The sequence below is a fragment of the Triplophysa rosa genome, linkage group LG5, assembly GCF_024868665.1.
Source record: "Triplophysa rosa linkage group LG5, Trosa_1v2, whole genome shotgun sequence".
NCBI classification, from domain to species: domain Eukaryota; kingdom Metazoa; phylum Chordata; class Actinopteri; order Cypriniformes; family Nemacheilidae; genus Triplophysa; species Triplophysa rosa.
Genome location: NC_079894.1, coordinates 1,044,895 through 1,065,567, shown reverse-complemented (window position 1 = coordinate 1,065,567; position 20,673 = coordinate 1,044,895). Strand labels below are relative to the sequence as shown.

At 43.8% G+C, this 20,673-nt stretch overlaps 1 protein-coding gene across 1 annotated transcript; it reads right to left on the bottom strand.

Annotated features, from left to right (window-relative positions):
* Positions 1-5,148: 5,148 nt before the first annotated feature.
* On the bottom strand, positions 5,149-20,523 carry acin1a (apoptotic chromatin condensation inducer 1a). Its single transcript, XM_057333595.1, has 18 exons — positions 20,344-20,523; positions 19,322-19,387; positions 19,095-19,206; positions 18,114-18,175; positions 15,241-17,955; positions 14,586-14,741; positions 13,674-13,762; positions 11,600-11,657; positions 9,585-9,630; positions 8,300-8,448; positions 8,020-8,160; positions 7,654-7,837; positions 7,425-7,570; positions 7,229-7,336; positions 6,975-7,082; positions 6,562-6,877; positions 6,375-6,475; positions 5,149-6,121 (listed from the first exon to the last, which is right to left on the bottom strand). The coding sequence occupies exons 1-18, from the start codon at positions 20,479-20,481 to the stop codon at positions 5,831-5,833; spliced, it is 4,986 nt and encodes a 1,661-aa protein (XP_057189578.1). The 5' UTR covers positions 20,482-20,523; the 3' UTR covers positions 5,149-5,830.
* Between the last annotated feature and the right edge of the window lie 150 nt (positions 20,524-20,673).

The window sequence follows — 20,673 nt, the reverse complement described above, 5'->3', positions numbered from 1 at the left end:
TCCCCTGGAAGAATCAGAAATCAAACGAGGGTCTTCTTCAATGTGACAAATCGTGATAAAACACAACAAACCTAATCTCCTGTAACCTAATCTCCCTCGATCACTCGCTCACGTCTATTGCATAGAAAAGTGTTTATTTCTCTCATTTACGTCTTTCTCTTCCCTCCTGCTGGCATTCGGAAACTCTTGGCCATATAAGTGGGACGGAAAATACAGGCCAGTTCCAAGGATTAAGTGAAACCAGGAATTATTATAATTCTGCGAACCCATTGGCACCGTTCGTAAGGAAACATATCTCTGTTATAATGTGTGTGTGTGCATTGAGAATAATTACACTTCCAGATACTGATCGAAGAGAAATCATACGTTTAAGTAAAAGTTGACTTCATTCTATATGTATCCACTTCAGTAGATAAAGATGCAGCGCAACAGAATGTAACTGCTCTCTTTGTGAAATGGATCATGTTTTGGCACTCTGGGTCTAGTCACGAGGCTTTGGGGATGAGGGAAGGGGTGGGTGGACATTTGGAGGCCATGATCAAGGAGAATTCCATTAAAGACATCTGGAATCCAAACTGCCAGAAGACTGCCGGAGACAGAGGGAGGCAAACGCAACTTATCTGTGCACATCCACATGATATGACATGAAGCGTGATCTTTCTCAGATCATCACACCTGTGTCCAAACATAAAAGCGCAGTGTGATATGCAAGACGCGCATGAGCAAGAGCATATCTTCCAAAACTGCTGAAGAATGAGCTATTTGCGATCTAGTGCATCTTGCATGTCGTTCAATCAGAGCATAGCGCCACGCTATACAAGTATTTCAACTTTTTTTAGGCAAGTTCAAGCTTTTCCCAGCTGATTCTGCAGTATGAAGAACAACCTCAGCACTTTCTGCTCTACCCACAACTCTCTCTCTCTCTCTCCAGGCAAACGTCTTTTTAACTAGGCTAAACTAAAAACATTAAGCAGCACCACAACGTCTTTTTTCCAAAAGTTTTCTCTGGATGCGGAACAGACTCGCCTGCTGTTTAATATCTGTTTTATCTTCTGACTTTGCTTGTTCGGGTTACATTACATTTACGCATTTGGCAGACGCTGTCATCCATGCGACTTGCATCGCATTATACTATACATTTGTTTATTAAGTATGTGCTCTCCCTGAGATCGAACCCATGACCTTGGCGTTGCTAACACCATGCTCTAACCACTGAGCCGCAAAAGGAAAGGGAATGTGAAAAACGTGTTTTTCCGTGACCTGTACAGGATGTCATTTTACATCAGTAATGCAAAGACAAGAACGTACACATGGCCTCATTACGCTTCAAATCACAACACAATCTCACATGAATTCGTAACTATTTTAAACGATGTGGCTAATTTGTATAAATCGACAATTTTTCGAATAATTGTACACTTTTGTGCGATTCACAAGGTGCGAATTTCTACGAATTAGCCACCTAATAAAATACTTCAAAATAGGTGACGCACCGATATGTACAATTTGGCTGATAACGATAACCGATAATTCTTTAAAGCGGCCCTAAAACACAGGGTTTCCACCAATCTCATATTAATCTTGAGTGCCTATAGAGTAGGATTGCATACTTCGTATCTTCGAATAATGAAAATAATGAAAAATGAAGATGCAAGGTTCCTGCCCAACACGAGAGTTTGCACATGTGCTAGTAAAAGTTTTTATCTATCTAGGTAATGCTGAGTGTGCTGGAAATGGCCGTAAAACAACACAGGCACCTGCATTAATGTGTCGAGCTATAGGAAACATGTACGTCTACATTTCAAACAGGGTGTGGTGATGTGAGCAGACTGGAGTTGTTTTCCCACAATGCCAGACAAGGCAAGGCAAACACAGGTTGTAGGAAGTAAAACAATCGACAACTCTTAACTCTTCGGCATGGTGTTTTTTCCCTCCTTGCTTAAAAGGCAAACGTATCCAAACCGAGCAGGAAAAGACTCCCCACCAGGAGCAGCTGAATCAGGCTTTTACCCTCCCCCTACCTTACCCAAGCCCAGCTACCCTCAGTCTGACCCAGTCACGTCCTCCAGGAAACCCCCCTGCTTCAGCTCGGGCCTGCGGCAGGTAACTGGTCAGTTTTCATCACCTTATGACTTTAATGACTCGACTGCCACATCACAAGCATGAAGTATGTATGTTCCTCTCCACGTCTGTCTTTAATATTTCCCTTTTCCCAGTGGTCCTTGTGATGTTGTGTTGCATTAGATCCGCCCCTCCTCCAGCAACTCTAAGGCACATATGGTTCTCATATGCGAGCCCTTGTCATCACAAAGTCCAACTCAAAGCACAACAAACAAGGAAACATACGAAAAACATGATGCGCAACTACAGCACCAAGCACAAATGTAACACACAAGGCACACAATGACTGTGTGATAAGCGGAACTGCTGAATGTGTGTTTTTGCATATAAGGACCCTGAGTTTTTACAGCTTGAACCAAACGGGTTTGGGATAACAAGAGAAAGACAGGGTTAGGAAAAGTTTTGAGAAAGCCACATCAGAGGTGGTCTTTGAAAAATGAGCTGGCAGTCTTGTGGTCTGTTTCTCCAACTGCTGGTGGGATGGAGGAGGGTCTGCTGGAGATTACTGCTTACTGGGGTTCAAATCTCTTTACACTGTTCATTCATCAGCACTTATCACACAACTGACAGGATGTGGTATAGTACAACCCAGGGCTGGACGTTAGGCTATCCTTACATTACCTGACTTGGCCAGTCGCGTTTTAACCTCTGTAGCGCTGTCACTGCTTTACTTCGCTTTGTTTTGGGCTCAAGTTTGACCAAAACGTTTTGTTATTATCCTGTATTGCCATTACTCACCCTTATGTTGTTCCAAATCCATACATGCTGGTATTTTGAAATGCAAAAGCAGTCTGGCATATGTGGTCACCATGAATTGTTGTTGTATGCACAAGAGGAGGGTGTTTATTCTTCAGAGTTAATCGTTACTTATTACCATATTACTCGCTATTATGAACACAATAAACTCTCGCGGTTAAAACTCTCGCGGTTAAAAAGCGCGCGAGACGTCACAGACTCTCTGGCTCGAGGAAAAGAGCGCCAATTGCAAAGCGGGGAGAGTAGCGACTAACGTTGTGTAACGTTAGCCTATTACAACGCAACATTTCAGGCGCGTTTTCGCTCAGAGAACAAACCGCAAGTTACTTTCAAAGGAGACGAAAGCCTTAAATATTTCAACTTCTGTGACTAAACGTTACGCGCCTAATCAACCGGAAGTGATTTTTTCCAACCCAAACTATGATTCAAACGTTATTGTTCGTCAATTTCTGTAGATAATTTGTATTAATTCACTATATACCATTATAACATTTATTATACAATATGTATTATTATTATTTGTATTACGTTTTATTTTGTCATATTTTTTTTAAATAAAAGATACATTTAGCAATGTTTCAAAGATTAGGGTACATTAGTACATTCGTTCATTCTAGGTTCTGGGCCTTCAGGCTAATTGCCCTCATATTTCAAAAGAAACTACATATCTAAATTGTCGTGGAGACCCTTGTGGACCTTGGTTGCAGAAACTCCATAAATGACTTTCATTCTTCTGCAGAACACAAAAGAAGATATTTTGAAGAATGTTGTTTTGACCACAGTGAAACAATAGTAGGCTAATTTATTCTAAAATGAATCTGCCCAGAATTAGTTTTGTCATTATTGTGCCATTGAGCAAGGCATCTAAGGACGCTCCAAGATGTTCACCATTAAAAACCTTTTGATCCAGCGCCCTGGGCGGGCCTATGAGAGTATTGTCCTGTTCGAGCTGTACGCTTTTAGTTCACAAGACGGGCAAGGTCTCTAGTACGCTCACCCCAGGAGCTCGCTCAGAGTTAGAAGTTGGGTCCGAACTGTAAGATGGGTTGGTGGGAAACAGGGAGGACCCCATATTTTTCATAATCAAACAAGAATATATTAGGCATCTAATGGAGTCTCAGTTTGACACACACACACTAAATGTCTAAAGCTTTGGGTAATTTATTCTGAATAGGGTCACCTATTCAAGTTAGGTTAGACCCAGAACGGGTCACTTTACATCAGACTGTAATAAATGCAAAAAACTGCAAACTCAGCACATCGAGCAATTCCTCTGACAGCATCCAGTGTGTTCAGGAAGAGACTGTGAGTCACAGGAATGGTGCTGGGCTGGGCGATGTGTGGGCATGGGAGGGTCGACCCAGTTCAGCTGAACTGTGTGTTGCATCAGGCCGGAAAAATGCTCTACTCAGCCACCAGGACGTTAATTACAGAGAACCTCTGCTGAGCTCGACAGGAAGGACGTCAAAGCCTCAGGATGGGGATGGAAGGACAGAGTGCTGGGGAGTCTGATAGACAAAGCAATCAGTAGCTAAAGACGCTAAAAATAGAAGAGTGGGTGGAAGATGCAGACAGGGTGTAAACATTTTCACTGGCATTATATTAACCTGCTTGCGAAACGGAAGTGGCCAACGATAGCTTTTAGAGATAATCGAGGCTGGAAATGAGCCGCAGAAGAGTAACTGGGTGGAATTGAATCACGCAGATAGGTCGTAAGGTTTTATTGCTTGGAACCTGATGAGGCAGAGTGGTGTTTTTGAACCTTCAGTGAGACTAAAAAGGCAGTTCTGAGAAAGCGAAAACATGTGGCATGTACATTTAGTTTTGTGGAAAGTCTGCCTCCCTGTGGTCTTCGAATAATGATACTCGTTCTGACCAAAAATAATTTGCATGGTTTGAACAGCAAAAGCTCTTAATCCACAGCATACAGTTTGTGTAAACGTAAAAATACCAAATACACGTCCTGCAGTGCCTTGTTTAAACAAATATTTGTCAGAGTAATAAAGCACTTTAGAATTGAGAGATGGTATATTGCCAGAAAAACACCATTAAGGGGCGGTTTCCCGGACAGGGTTTAGGCCTAATCCCAGACTAATTTAAATGCGTCTTGATCAAAACAACTTGCACTGACATATCTTAAAATATATCGAGATGCACACAGAAATGTTATTATGTAAAAACACAAGATACAAAATACAATACATTCTCATACAAGCAGGTAAGGTCGATCGACGTAACCCTGCAACTAACACAACCAATAAACGAGCCTTGTTTTCAGATCTTAGATGTAACCTTTTTATTATTTGTACATTCAGCACTTACAGGAGTAAACAAAAAATAAAGAAAACAAAGGTCAGCTTTTACGCTTAAACGATAAAAAAAGCTTTTTAAAACCAAATGTGAAAGGTTAAATACGCATCCCATTCTCCATGACAACGTGGGTAACAGCAAAAGGTCGGTAAAAGGCGGACATGATAAAACGAGACAAATTTAATGGGAAGGGAAATAAAACACACGAAGTCTGGACAAAAGTCACACCAAAGCTTTCAGATCAACATCTCGCAGAAGGCAGCTTCGCTCGTCCATCCGTGTGAACACTACACTGAAGGAGAAAGAGGACTTCACCAAACCTCAAGAAAAAAACACTACCTAAAAACGTGAGAAGAGGGCGGAGGCTAGGGCTCGAGGACAGCACTCCATCAGCTGTCCACGTATACCAGAAGTCCATTAACACTGAGAAAGGGAAATGAACACTGGGAGTCTTACAGCCCAGACAAGACAAGAGTCTACATGGAGACACAGCACCACCGTGGTCCCAATGAGCGTGTGCACGTGTGTGTCTTTATGCAGTGTGTGTGTTTGTGTAGAGTCTGAGTTGGTCCTCAGGTAGGCATAGAGCTGTTACAGCACGTCCAGGAACTGGGGTTACAAACTGGACAGTTCCAGATTTTCCTTAGCGCCGTCGATCTCTGGGTGGAGGGTCACTGCGGCTTCGTGACCTTCTGCTCCCGCTTGCGCTGTTTCCGCCAGGCCTGCGATATCCTTCCTTTCGCTTATCCCCCTCCCGATCCCTCTCTCGACCTCTGTCACGGTCTCTCTCGCCGTCTCCTCCGGCGGCACCGCTGGCCTTCATTCTCTCCCTGCGCTCCTCTTCGCGCTTTTTAACCTCTTCCTCCTCCATCTCCTTTCTCCTCTTCTCTCTTTCCCTCATGCGCTCGGCACGAGCCTCTGCCTTCTGTGCTGCCTGCAATGAGAGCATGCTCATCAAAATAGAACAACTTCTCTCTACAAAATCTATGTGCCCAATTCACATTTTGCGTCTTTTCCGCACGCATATTTGTTATTTTAAATGTAGACACGCGGCAGGCGCGCAAATAGGGGGTGACGCGGTCGCAACGCACTCTTTTTTTCCGTGCGGTTTTAGACGCGAAATGTGAATCGCCCCTTAAGCAACAGTAATGTTGGCTAAAATGACTGTAAGACACAAAGAAACATACCTGTTCTTCAGTGAGGGGGAGCCAGTATATGCAGGGGGCTGCTTTGGTTTTGCAGAACAGGTCATCCAGCAGTTTAGCAGGTGGCTCCTCGGGACCTTTTTCTGAAACGCGTGCAAAGAATGATACAAATGAACGTGGCTAATATGCAAAAAGAAATGAAGGACATTTTATGTCATTTCTTCCTCACCCTTCTTGTCCGCCTTTCTCTCTTTGCTCTTCCCTCTCTCCTTACGCCTTCTCTCGCGCTCCCTAGATCGCGATCGTCTGGCCCCAGCCTCCCGTTCTTCTCCGGGTTTGCTCAAGTCTCTCACTTTATCTCGGTCCCATTCCCTATCTGCACGCGCACGTTCCCGCCTTTCCATCTCCCTCTCTCGTTCAGCCCACTGGTCACGCTCTGGAAGGAGAGGTGGGGGAACCGTACGGCCAGGCCCGGCAGCTGCTACCCTTTGGGTCTCCTCCGGTGGCTTTTCTCCCGCCGGACCTAGACCCCTATGGAAGTCCAACTGAAGAGCGGTACAAGGAAATATCCGTTACAACACAGAAAAATAACCAAAAACACATTTTTTTGTATCACATCAATTGGTCAAATGAAATCCTTACTTCCTCCTGATTGCAGAAGTCAACACTGAGGAACTTTGGATTACTCTGGGGCCATTTAACCCCATGTAGTGCCGTCCGTGTGGCCATTGCCTCTTCTGTGCTGGAGTACTGAGAGATGCAAAGAAAGGTGAGGAGAGGTTTAGAGCAAACAGAATCAAATTGTTCTCAACTGCAGCAAGAAAACAGGTACGAAGACTATTCCCACATCCACAAAGACAAAAATAGAAAGATACAAGGAAAAAGAAGAGACTTACTGTGACGTAGCAATGAGATTTAATCTTGTCGATCCAGAAACCGTCCTCGACTACAGCACCAGTGCGGTTCAGCAGCTCTTTCAGCTGGCCCAGCGTAAACGGTCTCACCTTATGACACATCACAAAACTTTAAGCTTACGATAACTTCCAATGTACTGTTCTACAGTGGAGAGAAGACGTGTAAAATGAAGCCTACCAGGTTGCAGATATGGATGATGTTAGACAGCTTGCTACGAGGAGGAGACGGTTGCTTGGATGTGCGGACTGGGTCATCAATGGTGATGCTTACTCCAGACTTCTGCTGGCTAATGGAACGCCTGATCAATGTGTCACTGTGAGTCACTACAAGAGGAAAAACAAAGAAAGGGATGAGACCAAAATGCCAGATACTTTCAATAATTTCACACTTACGATGAAATTCTCACCCGTCTTCACGTCCACATCATGGCCAGGGGAAGAGTTCTCTGCGTCCATGGAAATCTGAACGGAGTCTTTTATTTTCTCCTCCTGGCTAAGTCTATCCTGTCTGTCGTTTCTTTCCTCCTCATCTCCACGATCATCCCTTTTGGATTCCTTCTGTCCATTCTCTTGTGTGTCAGAGGGCACGACCTGTATTTGGGATCCCCAAAGGTTACTCCAACATGCAATCAATCTATGCAAGTTTACACATTTGCTTTTAATGTGTAACTTGATTGCCTAGTAGAAGAAATCATGTTTTTCTCATGATTATACATTTCTACCGTATGCATTTATCGTTTGTTTTACAACGTGAAGAAATAAACTTGACATACCTGTGTCACAGTTCGTCTGATTTTCAGGTCTTGGTCACCTCTCTCCCCGCCTTCCTCGTCCCCAGAAAGAGGCACCTCTTCTGGATGCAGATCTAGAACGGACTCCTGGCCCAAGCTAGGCTTGATGTCAGGAATTAAAGACTGCACGGGTCAAGAATGCATTTAATCAGAGAAGAGCAGAAAGGAGGGACAAGAAACGTTTTTTTTTGGAATATAACCACTTAAATGTTTTAACCAACACTCCTTTTGAACTAATTGTAAACCGTCATAGTTTTCTGACCTTTAGAGAGTCTGTGGTGATGCTGATGGAGGGTTTCTTGGCAGTGACAGCTGTACTTGAGCCCCATCTCCTCTTCCTGCCAGCAGCAGCCCCGCTTGTGCCCTCAGTTTCTCCTTCCGAATTCACCACTCCCGGAGACGGTTTGCTGCCTGTTGACAGAAAATGACAGCTCATCAACATTGTTTGCTACTAGGTGTGTGTGGTAGAAAACGACATAAATCATATATAGTGAAAAATCCCTCCAATTGGGTATTTGCACACTGAGTGATGACGTCCTTCCGCTAAAATCTCTGCCAGCTCTGTTACATCCGCCGCCATAGGGAGCAATGGCGTTTCGCTTCAGTATGCACATAGGATTATGATCAACAAGTTTAATTATTCAAACACTTCACCATACGTCGAGAACCAAAAAGGAGACGCACTTCAGGCTATCCATTTCATGGTACATCAACAAATATAAAAAAAGCAAAGTGAACTTTTGCACGTACTAGAGGCATGATCACAGAGGCACTTAGGGGTGGTTTCCCAGTCAGGGATTAGACTAGTCCTAGACTAAAATAAATCTAAGAGCTGTCCAAACTGAAAACAACTTGCACCGACATATCTTAAAATACATCAGTGCCTTTGCCTTGTCTCAAAAAGCACACAAGTAATGTTTTAGGAAGTAATGTTTGCCAAAACTGCTTAAATTAGCTAATTAAACTAAGGCCTAGTCCTGGTTTAAACTAATCCCTGTCTGGGAAACCGCCCCTTAAAGTCCCAGTGAAATAAAAAATGACAATGCCTATTTTTTCATGAAATATTGCAGCGTTTAATGTAAATATTTTATCAATGAGGGTCATTCTCTTTTTAAAAAGAATGTAATGACCATCCAACTTAAATGACGTAAGTTAGACAGCTTGGGCGGAGCATCCCTTAACTCCTCCCCTTCAACTGCAGTCCCATTTCAAAATGCAACGAAAAATCGCAGAGAAAGACGAAAGCCACGTCCACTATTTTTCCTCATTAGAAATTCCATTTCACTCGGAAATGCGTCAAAATACGGAAGTAAAAACGACCCCAATTTACGTTAACGGGGACTTTAACAATGCTCAGCCGTAGTGCTGTCGGTTTGCCAAAATTTGAACGTTTTCTTAATAAACACCTCGTTATCACTTGGTGAAAATCCCCTTAGTGCTATGAGAGCGGACGTGACCTAGCTGGCAGCAATTTTAGCGGAAGCACGTCATCGTCCCGCCTGCATATACTGTATTAACCACACAATAGAAAGCGTTTAGATACTCACTGCTGAGTGAGATTTTCCGGGCAGAGAAGGTCTTTGGCGTGGTGCTCTGAAAGATAAACAAACCCAAGGCAAGGAGAAAAGGTTAAATACACCAAAAAAACAATGATAAGGGACAAAGTATGAGGGAGAAAAAAAACTTGATAACAGGTAGAGATAGAGACCAAATGGTAGAGCGCCATCAACAAATAGTTAGGCTATAAAAAATGAACATCTACAAGGACAGACCGCCTCTTTAGTGTACAAATCGGAACTGAACGACGAGACATATTTTGCACAATTCTAATGTGCATTAAGACAATGTGACAATTTAAGACAGATTTCACTGAATTAAATACCCAATAAAAATCCCAGTTACAGTTAATTTCCACTAAAGATGCAGTCTGTCCTCGCCTACACTAATATAAACGTTAAAGGCCATACTTCAGTTTAATGACTAGCATTTATCAAACTGAGGCTCTCCTCTGGTTTAGGTATCCATTGAGGCAGAAAACTCAGAAATTACACAGTGGAAAAATAACATTGAGGAACATTAGACTTTACTCTGAACTGCAGTGGCCTTATGGATAAAAATCTACACTTTGTTACGTAGTCAATAGCTCCATTTGAGAGCTACCAAGGAGTTTCGGCTAAACATTTGCATTGTCTAGGTAAAACTTGTAAAGTAGAAAATGGAGAGTGACTACTTGTTTCCCGGTACCATTGACACATGTTCTTCACTGGGTTGGGAATGGCCCAATCGCACGTCTGCATCTACTGTATCTAGGCAACAAGAGTCCAATGAAAGAAGGCTGGGAAGTTTGGGCAAATATCTGACAGCGGGTTGGCAGAAGTGTGGGTGACGTTTGAGTGTGTCACTTCTGTAAATGTCCATCTTAACGGCAAGTGGGAAGAGTCTTTCGACAAACTGCTGAAAAATATTCCACATCCCCTGAAACACTTCACCGTGCTTTACTTGCAAACATGTTCGTGTTAAAAGGGAGATTCTGCATGCTGATCCCGGTGATGTTCTGCTGAGGTTGTCTGTACAGCAGTGACTTTAGCACAGGCAAACAGATGAAAAATCATATCCCTCAGGCGTCAGTCAAAACCAACAGTTACGTTTCACTGCAATAATCCGTGAACATTTTTGAATTGTGCAAGTCCAGATATAATGGCAACAGTGTCCAATATTTTTGGTATCAGTGAGCAAAAACATCCATCGTAATATTATTGAAGATGCAGATAATGCAGCCGTACAAAAGTCCCATAATGTAACGAGCAACAGGAACGATCCCTGAAATACTCCACTGAATGCTCCATTAAAAACAAAACTGTCAGCATGAACAGTCCTGAAGTAGCGGCATCTTCTGCAGTCTCCAAAACGCATTCCCTGAGCCACACATTCACAGGCTCGCGTGTCATCTTCAGTGACACTCCCACATTACCCAGCCTCTCATTATCAGTCCAATCAACAGGTGCTCCTAGCCAACTCCATTGTGGTAATGAGGCCTGATGTGTTCCACTGCAGAGCAGATTCAAGAGCATATCTGGTATAGCCACGGTGCTTGGGGACAGTGGAACAGGTGCTGTAGTAGTAGTTGTATGCAGGTACCAATAAGGGCAATGGAAGAGGCATGAGCACCTTTACAACAAAGCAATCAAGGGGGTTTTAAACATCAGCCACAGTGAGATAGTGCTCGCTGCTGCTTGTCTCTAAGACAGTTTCAGCACAATGTTCATACAACAGCTACTACGACCACAAAGAGGGCAACCCAACTAACTTGTTTTTAACTGCATGCACGTAAAGACGTTTACTTATGCTCTAACAGGCATGGAGGACTAGGAATAAACCTCAAAGTGTTTTGCCTGCATGTGCGAGAAAGGGCTTCAAGTTACAATCTAAAGTGGTCTGTAATGTAATTCTTTCGTTAATATTTTAAGAAACAAAAAGGGCGAAAACTCTTCTGGTGTTTGCCTCTTTGTGTGGACGTGGCCTATAGTCCAGTTATCAGCCCAGCCCTATAATGCACTCTTACCTCCTCACTGCTCTCTGGTAGCTTCTCAGGCTCGGCCATGACTGTCTCCTTCACCTCACTGATGAGAAACAGAAGAGACGAAGAGGGGACAAAAGAACGGTCAATGATTCAGCAACGGTAACAGCCGGTACAGCACTAGTGGCTGTTGCAATAAGCAACGTGCATATAAATCATACAGGATCAAAAATTATCTGGTCAGATTTGTGGATAAAGTGAAAAAAAAAAAAAAAAAAAAGACGTTGAAGTGGTTTGTGTCAATAGCTTTGATAAACCCATAATAAACGCCGCCACCAGAACAGATGTCAATTGCTTCTATAAATAACCCGAAACAAGCGTAGGCCTATTTACACGTAACATCCCGAACAAAACACATGCTTAAGCATTTCTAGAAATAAAAACAGCATATTTATACAATATCTATAACCTTGCGACTGCAGTTTCACATTGACCTCCAGAATTAAGCTCCGGGCTACACGCGCACTAAATGACCCGCTCATCCCGCCGAGTTGAGAGACGCGCGCGTGGTGAGGCGTCACTTTCATCGTTCAAGCGGCCGACAACGCGAGCGAAAATACTTCCGATTTTAATCCATTTACGTGCCGATATCGAGATATAATTATCAAACGGAGCAAGAAGAGAAAAGCGCTACGCCGCATTGTGGGATGCGAGTAAAGGAGCGCAGCATCTCTCTCCTCCTCCTCCCTCACCCGCGTCGAGCAGCATAACGCACAATGAGATGATCACGCACCTCTATAATCACTAGAAACGACGGAATTTGGCGAAATCGTTTACCGCCGCTCGCCCAACGCTAACGGGCCACCTTGTGCCCGGTGTTATTGCTCAAATAACGCGCAGTACAGCCATGTTTAGATGAGAGAAAGAGAGGTGCGCGAGACTCACCGCAGCAGGACCCCATTAACACCGGCCGAGAGGGAGCCGCGCTGATTGCCTGTCCGCAATTCACACGGGCGAGCTCAACAACACTTGACGTTTCTCTCAAATCTGGCATGCGTATACTTAAATATTGTTGTTTGTGTGGTTGCACTTCACTTGAATAAACGCATTTTAGGCTATTTAATAGCGTTTCTTTACATGAGGTCACTTTTTAAACCAGATGTAAGAGATTTAAAAACATTTCTACATTTCTAAGTTATAAGAACTTGCTCCACCAACAAAAATGTGTGGATTAGATATCAGTATGTATTCATTTTTGTTTCATGTGTGAAGTGGGACATTTTATTTCAAGTAAACTTAAAAAGTAAAACTCGTAAATTATAAGAACCATAATGACTTATTATAACCATTACTTTAGTTAATAAAAGCACTGACATTTGCTTTCTGACAATGTATGCATTGATTTATACAGGCTTTTATACAAAAGTAAGCAAATTAGTTGATTATTACTGGACATCACTCCTACAATGGTTATTGGAGTTTAATCATGAGTCAAAATGAGTGCGTTTATATTAATAAACGGATATCTATCAAAAATCCGCTTAAAAGAAACCTGTTTTCACGTGTTTACATGGAAGTTTGAGCCTTGCCGGCTCTTCTCATGTCCGCAGTACCTGCATATGCAACAATAGTTCTTCATTTCATTCAACTGCATGATTCAAGATTCTTTTATGCGTTGTTTTACCATTACTTCTGTTTGGGACTTTTACTATTGCGCTGTCAGACATGCGCGCATAAACAAAACCGAGAGAAAACCGGTAAAGGCGTTTACATGCAGCCCGAAATGGCAGTAATGGGCAAAAAACTACCTCTGCCGAGCGGGTTTTGCTTACGCCGTTTACGAGCTTTCCCCGAGAAAAGAAAAAGGTTTTACGCTTTACATGGCCTTACTTGTTATCAGCTTATTAAGCATAACCGGAGTAAGACATGTAAACGCACCCAATGTTGTCAAAGTGTTCATGGTCACAATACACAATGCATACCTAACATCAATGTATTTTGTCTTTCAATGCTCAGAGATCTCTATCATTATAGTTGCCTCAACACAAAAATAAAGCAAATCCTGATCACCCGTTTCTGATGCATTGCAGCAGTAATAAAACAGTTGTCTAAGACAGACCTTGTAGTGTATTCCATAATATCATCTTCCCCAATATGTTCCTTTCTTCCTCCTGTTTCCTTCTCATCCTGTGGCTCAAGGCAGGGTCTCTGATGTTAAAGGGAAAGTGCAGCACATAAATACAGACTTGTTTGTCCAGTAAGCTGTTTGCACAGAAACAGACCGTGTCAAGAGTGTTCTTAACTTAAATTTAGTCGGGTACAAGACTGAATCTGGTCTCTGAACCAGGGGCGTAGCTACATGGTGGCCATGGGTGGCCACGGCTACCCCTGAATGATGGATGGCCACCTATCTGGCCACCTCTGTTGTGCGAAGCAGTTTTAAGATGTGTGTCGGAGTTTACAGAGTGCGTATGCACTGAAAGTAACGCGAGAACATTACTCTCGCGTTAATATGATGTCATACGCTGACACACTAACGCAAACAGTCCGAGCGCTACAGCTGAACAGCTGCTAACCGCTTCGTGACAGTGTACTGTCTGTGTACCATGGAAGTTCATCGTGAGCAGAAGGATCAGGTCAGTAAAATCAGTCTTGTTTAACTGGATTTCATTCATTACATTTTCGCAAAAGTTTAAGTTGGGGTACAGCAATGTATATTTTCTATAAAAAATGCTAACTTACTGCAAATGAAAGCTAGCAAATTATTTTAAAATAATGTTAGCACATGAAAGCATTTCAAATAAATCGTTTACTTTACATTCTTTGTGTATGTTTTTGACCAGCAAACTATGTGTAATGAAGAATTGGTGTAAATTACAGTAGAAGTTAAAGAATTTCTGTATGTAAGGAATTTTTGGTCACCCTAATAAAATCACTGGGTCTTACCTGGCCACCTCTAAAAAAAAGTTCTGGCTACACCCCTGCTCTGAACTAAATTAATTTTTGTGGAATGAGTTATTTGAATACTGACCTTAGTCTGAACGACATCTACATTGCTGACATATTTCTCCTCCTGCTCTGTGAAGACTCGTTTTTTGCGCTGGGCTGTGGGTGGCTTTTCAATCACAGCTTCAGATTGGATAACTTCATCCATGTGCCGAGACGACTCTTTCTGGATTTCCTTCGACTATGGACAATAGGAAATAACATGTGAAGATCTGATTTTGTTTTTGAGTGCTCGTGATGTAGTTTAAGAATAAAACACATTCAAGCTGGGAATGAGTGAATTATAAACTATATTTAAAACTTAAAATTGAAGTAAGACTTGAAGACTTGCATTCAGAGGAAAGTAAAAGTGGGAAAATGAAACAAAGGTTAACAAATGGAGTCATGTGTAAAACGATTCAATAGTTCACCAAAATCGTCGCAATTTACTCACTAGAGTACTGGAAACTAGTCACGCAAGAACCAATGACAATACTCCTTGCATGGATTTTTATATTTGAGCAAAGTGTTGAAGCAACTGAGATTAATAAGATCGTGCAACTCAATGCTAGCACACTAATGCCTTCAGAGCCATGACATAATGCTGTTAATAAAGGTGGAGCTATTTCTCAATAGCATTTTAATTGTGAAATCTCTGTAGCATCTCTGTGAGCAAGTGAGAAAAATGAGGAACCACTCACCTTCCTATCAGCTGAACTAGTACGGGTTTTCTCCTGCGAGGATGATGATGAACTAGAGGAACGCGAGGAGGATGAAGACCCAGAATCCGAGTCAGATGAGGAACTATCGCTGGACGACGACGATTTTCTTTCTCTTTTCTCCATCTCTTTCTTTTCTCTTTCCCTTCCTCTTTTCTTCTCTCCTGGTGGAGGCGATGGAGATTTCCCTTCATCCTCAACTCTCCCGGGCGTCTCGCGTTTAGTGTCTTCGCTTGTTTCACTGTCCTGCAGCCCTTTGGGTGCCTCTGACACCACCATCTTCTCTTCCTCGTGTTTCTGAGCATCCTCTGAATGATCTGGGGTCTTGCTCTCTAACCCACGGGGAGCTGAAACAAGGACCTTCTGCCTCACAGTCTGTAGTGGTGTTTGAGAAGCCTGATCGGCATCATCTTGCACTGCATCTCCAGGTATAGCTGCTAACGGAATTACAGGGGCTTGTGGCACGGGTTTGTCTGAGAAGGACCGAGGTCTCTTTAACACAGAAGCTGGAGAGGATGGGAGAGGAGTCGTAGGAGCATCTCTGAGAAAGCGAGACTTCTTAGAGGACAATTGAGAGGATAATGGTGTCGCAGGTGTGGGTGACTCTTGTGGGACAGGCTCTGTAGATCGAGCATCTTCACTATCCTCAGGCTTCTCCGACTGACTCTCAGGATGGGCCACTGAACGAGAGAAACCACCGATATCACGACCACGCTTCAACGGAGGAAGACGACTTTCTCTTTCTTTCTCTCGTTCCTCCTCTCGTTCTTGTTTCAAAGCCTTTTCCTTTTCTTCCCGCGCTCTTATTTCCTTCTCCGCCGATGCTCTCTGTTTCTCCTCTTGTAAAGCCCTCTCCTCTCTCTCTTTTTCCAAGGCTCGCTCTTTCTCCTCCTTTGCTTTCTTTTGAGCCTCCTTCTCACGCTCGAGAGCTTGCTCTCTCTGCAACCGCTCTTGTTCCAAAGCTGCTTTCTCCTTCTCAAGTCTTTCTCGTTCTAAGGCCATCTCTCTCTCTTGCTTCTCCTGTCTCTTGCGTTCCTTCTCCATTTCTTGTCTCTCTCGCTCCAAAGCGGCTTCTCTTTCAAGTCTTTCCTTCTCCAAAGCTTGTTCTTTTTCGATCCTCTCTCTTTCCAGAGCTTGCTCTTTCTCAATCATCTCTCTCTCCAGTCTCTCTCTTTCCAGAGCTTGCTCTTTTTCTATCCTCTCTCTCTCCAACCTTTCTCGGTCCAGCCTCTCTTTTTCTAGAGCTCGCTCCCTTTCTAACCTCTCTCTCTCCAGTCTCTCCCTTTCTAGAGCCTTTTCTCTTTCTATCCTCTCTCGCTCCAGTCTCTCTCTTTCTAATCTCTCTCTCTCCAGTCTCTCCATTTCTAGAGCCTTTTCTCTTTCTATCCTCTCTCTCTCCAGTCTCTCCATTTCTAGAGCTTTTTCTCTTTCTACCCTCTCGCACTCCAGTCTCTCTCTCTCCATCCTCTCTCTCTCCAGTTTCTCCATTTCTAGAGCCTTTTCTCTTTCTACCCTCTCTCTCTCCAGTCTCTCCCTTTCCATGGCCTTTTCTCTTTCTACCCTCTCTCTCTCCAGTCTCTCCCTTTCCATGGCCTTTTCTCTTTCTACCCTCTCTCGCTCCAGAGCCTGTTCTTTTTCAATCCTCTCCCTTTCCAGAGCCTGCTCTCTTTCCAGCCTTTCTCTCTCCAACGCTCGCTCCCTTTCCAGCGCTCGTTCTCGCTCTAGTTCCAACGCCTTCGCCTTCTCTTCCCGTTCTCGTTGTAAAGCCCTCTCTCTCTCTTCCCTCTCCCGTTTTAGAGCTTCTTCTCGTTCCTGCCTTTCTTGCTCCAATGCCTTCTCCTTTTCCTCTCTCTCCTTTTCAAGAGCTTTCAGCCTCTCTTGTTCTTTTTGTCTTTCCCGCTTTTCCTGCTCCCACAAAAGATGGCCTTCCCCATCCTGCTTCATGGCATCGCTCTCTTCTATCACCGCTGTCCTGACAACACTAACTCCCTGGTTGGAGATCACCGAACTGGGGTATGACAGAACTGATGCTGCATTGGCTGTGTGAGTAATTGCAGACACGACTCCCTCTTTGTGGCCTCGTCCTGCAGGTACGGCCTGTCTTTCATGCTTTCCAGCTCCAGAGAAAGCTCCTTCAGACTCCATCTTTCGCGCCAGTAAGGTCAGAGGACCTGGTCTGCGTTCTGAGGAATCGCCTGCTGGTTCGGGGCTACTGCTACGACTGTCACTACTCGTACTGCCGGAGCTGGAAGAGCTAGACATGCGCTGTCTAGACGGGAGCTCTCCTGGACTTGGGGGGCTCTGTTTGGGGGTGTCTGGGAGTGGGAATGAGAGTTCAGGTGGAGGGGACGGGGGCGGAGTGGGCTGTCTCAGCTGCTGTGATAACAAGGGTATGTGTTGGGGGGGTGGATGCTGCTGTTGCTGTGAGCCACCAGATCTTTCCCTCACCGGCTGGCTTTTTGGCACACTTCGCTGAGCATTCATTTTGCACTCTTCCTTCTCGTTGTCATTGTCATCCCCTCCCTCGCTGTCATCATCACTGTCAGCCGGTGCACGGCTTGAGGTCGGCCCTCTTTCACCAACAACCCGAACTGACAAAGAAGCTATCGCCCCAGGCTGAGCAGGTACGGAGGGTGATGGCTGTTCTTTCTCTCTGTGATCATCACCCTCACTTGCTGTGGGTTTGTGTTGGTCATCCTGGCAGAGAAACAAGATGCCAATTACATTAAATTATAATCTAAATTTACATTTTGTCACCTTATGCATATGTGCAAACAAAACATGTATTTTCCAAGCACAGTAAATCCCTACAAACGAACAAAAACCAAGGGAGGCAAGGGTGAAATGTTTCTAACCTGGGCAGGGGCAGGGCAGACCTTGCTGTCATTGGCTTCTGTGTGGTCTTCTTGATCTGTTCCTAAATAAGATAAAAAGTTTAAAAAGGCTAAATCAATAATTAACCAATGACACAGACCCTTGCAGACCTGTCTTTAGAAAAGTAATGAAACATTAAGGCTATACAGAATCAGCGTAACCTGAAATATACATGTTTATTTTATTTTACTAAAATAAATATACAAGGAAATTGTAATGCATTTATGAGAAAACCTGTAATTAGTAGGAAGACTTAAAAGTTCGCTTTTGAAGACCATGTTATTATTGTAACTACTCCATATTCAATAAACTGATTCCAGACTTAATTCAATTCATTTTTATATAGCGCTTATCACAATGTGCATTGTTCCAAAGCAGCTTTACAGGAGAAAATAAGAAAAACACTAAAAAGGTAAAACACAGCACAGTGCATGGTGTTTGTAGAACAAGCAAGACTGTTCTAGTAAATAATATCTAATAAATGCATCCTCCCGGTGGTTTATTTAGCATATTTTGCATTAAGTGAATGCTTGGCTGAAAAGATGTGTCTTTAATCTAGATTTAAATTGGGAGAGTGTCTGACCCTCGAATAGTATCGGGAAGGCTATTCCAGAGTTTAGGTGCTACGTATGAGAATACTTAGATTTTTATCTTAAAATCAACTATTACCTGTTCTAATAAATTGCTCAGCGCCATGTTTACTGGCTAACCAAATCAGCGTATCCTTTTTGCACTGAACCTTACACCAAAGCTAGCATATTGTGACATATTTGTACATTGTAGTCCTAACAATATTATTAAACCTTCAGCTTGAAAAACAAGCAGATACAGTAAAATTTCCAGTTTCAGACGTTAAATGAAGAAGAGAAAACCATCCATAGAAAGTTGCAAAGACAGCTAGAACACTCAGACTTGGCATTTAAAAATGACAACACAAATCGCCCAAATATGCCTGTACTCACCATCATTCTCAGCAGCTTCCCGCGCCTCTCTCTCCAAGCGCTGCCTGAGCAGTTCTTGCTGTTTCGCCAGGTACTGTTTAATGAAACTGTTCTGGCTCATCTCCTCCCCAATCTAAACAAGCACACATATTTCAAAATAGTAAGCTTGTTTCAGTACATGAAGCTAGCTTTAAATAACACACAGTAACATTTTTGTTGAAAATCTGAAGCAATGCTGGTCCGCTCACCCGGGAGTTGGGCTGCAGGCCAATGTGGTGAGAAGAGGTTTTCTGAAGGTTCTCCAACATGAGAGCCTGTTGCACATGCAGAGTGTGTCAGGCATGCATACTTCATTAAGTGCATTAAATACACAAGCACACTTTGTAGCAAAGGACACAAGTAAACATTTGTCAAATATAAACCGCTCGAAATTTGTATTGATAAGAAGATACACAGCACTGGAAGTAGTAACTATATGGATCAAATGGTATTACAGTAATGTTAAATTCTCAACTGCTGAGGTGACGAGGGGACTACGAAAGAACGCATTTTAAATAGGTTTGAATAGAATATACCGAAAAATACCGTCGATACCGATACAACCGAAAACACCGTAAAAACTATGGCAAACACAGACTGGGGTTTGTTTATATCAGCAACTTCATATTAAACTTCAAAGCAGAAGCAGCGCCAACAACATCAATCACCCCCCCCCCACACCACACACACACACACACACACACACACACACACACACACACACACACACACACCGGGAATCAAAGCAACTGCGACGTGACTTCAGTGTTTATTTCAGCAAAGCAGATGACACTCAAGGACCACCGTTTCGCCCAATGCATTAATATTGTTTAAAAACACAATGAGCGCATCCCCGTTTAATAACCCTCACCCCATAACACCTTGTGCACACAAAGCGCGAACCCGCCGACAAGTTAAAAAACCCCACAGTTCACGGCCACCCGGAGACTTGTAAACACAAGCGCATCGCCCCGAACCCTCTGCGACGTCTGCCCCCTCCCAAACATACACGCAAAATCGCAGATTCAGCGAAAATGCACTGTGCTTTTGCACGTCTCACATACACACACAGAAGGGCATCTGCGGGGAACATGATGATGACACACTACAAACTGCTCGAGCAGCCTAGCTAGTGCGCGCTAGCAGCTAGCGCAAGACCACCGACTCTCGGCCTCTCCGAATCACGGTCTCCGGACTCCTCGGGGCCGAGAAACCCGCAGCTTCCACTCACCCCCTTCAGCCTCTTGATGAGAGCATTCTTCTGTCCGCTTTTCGGAAGCCCTCTCTCTTCCAACGCGGCTTTCAAATCCGCCACCCGGAGCGAATGGAGCGGCCTGCCGTCTAGCGTAACGTCTTCGAGGTCCGCCATCTTGGTTCCCTTCGCTCGTTCTGTAGCTCGCGCAGACCGCAACGCCTTCGTCACTGACGTCAGCGCGCCAACGGTGCTTCCGGAAGAGGCGGAGTGGGCAAAGTAGTGATGGCTCTACAGCCCGGAGAACTGCAGGTGGGAGGAGTTAACGCCACAAACTGCAAGTGGGAGGAGCTTAGGCCGCAAGTAGGC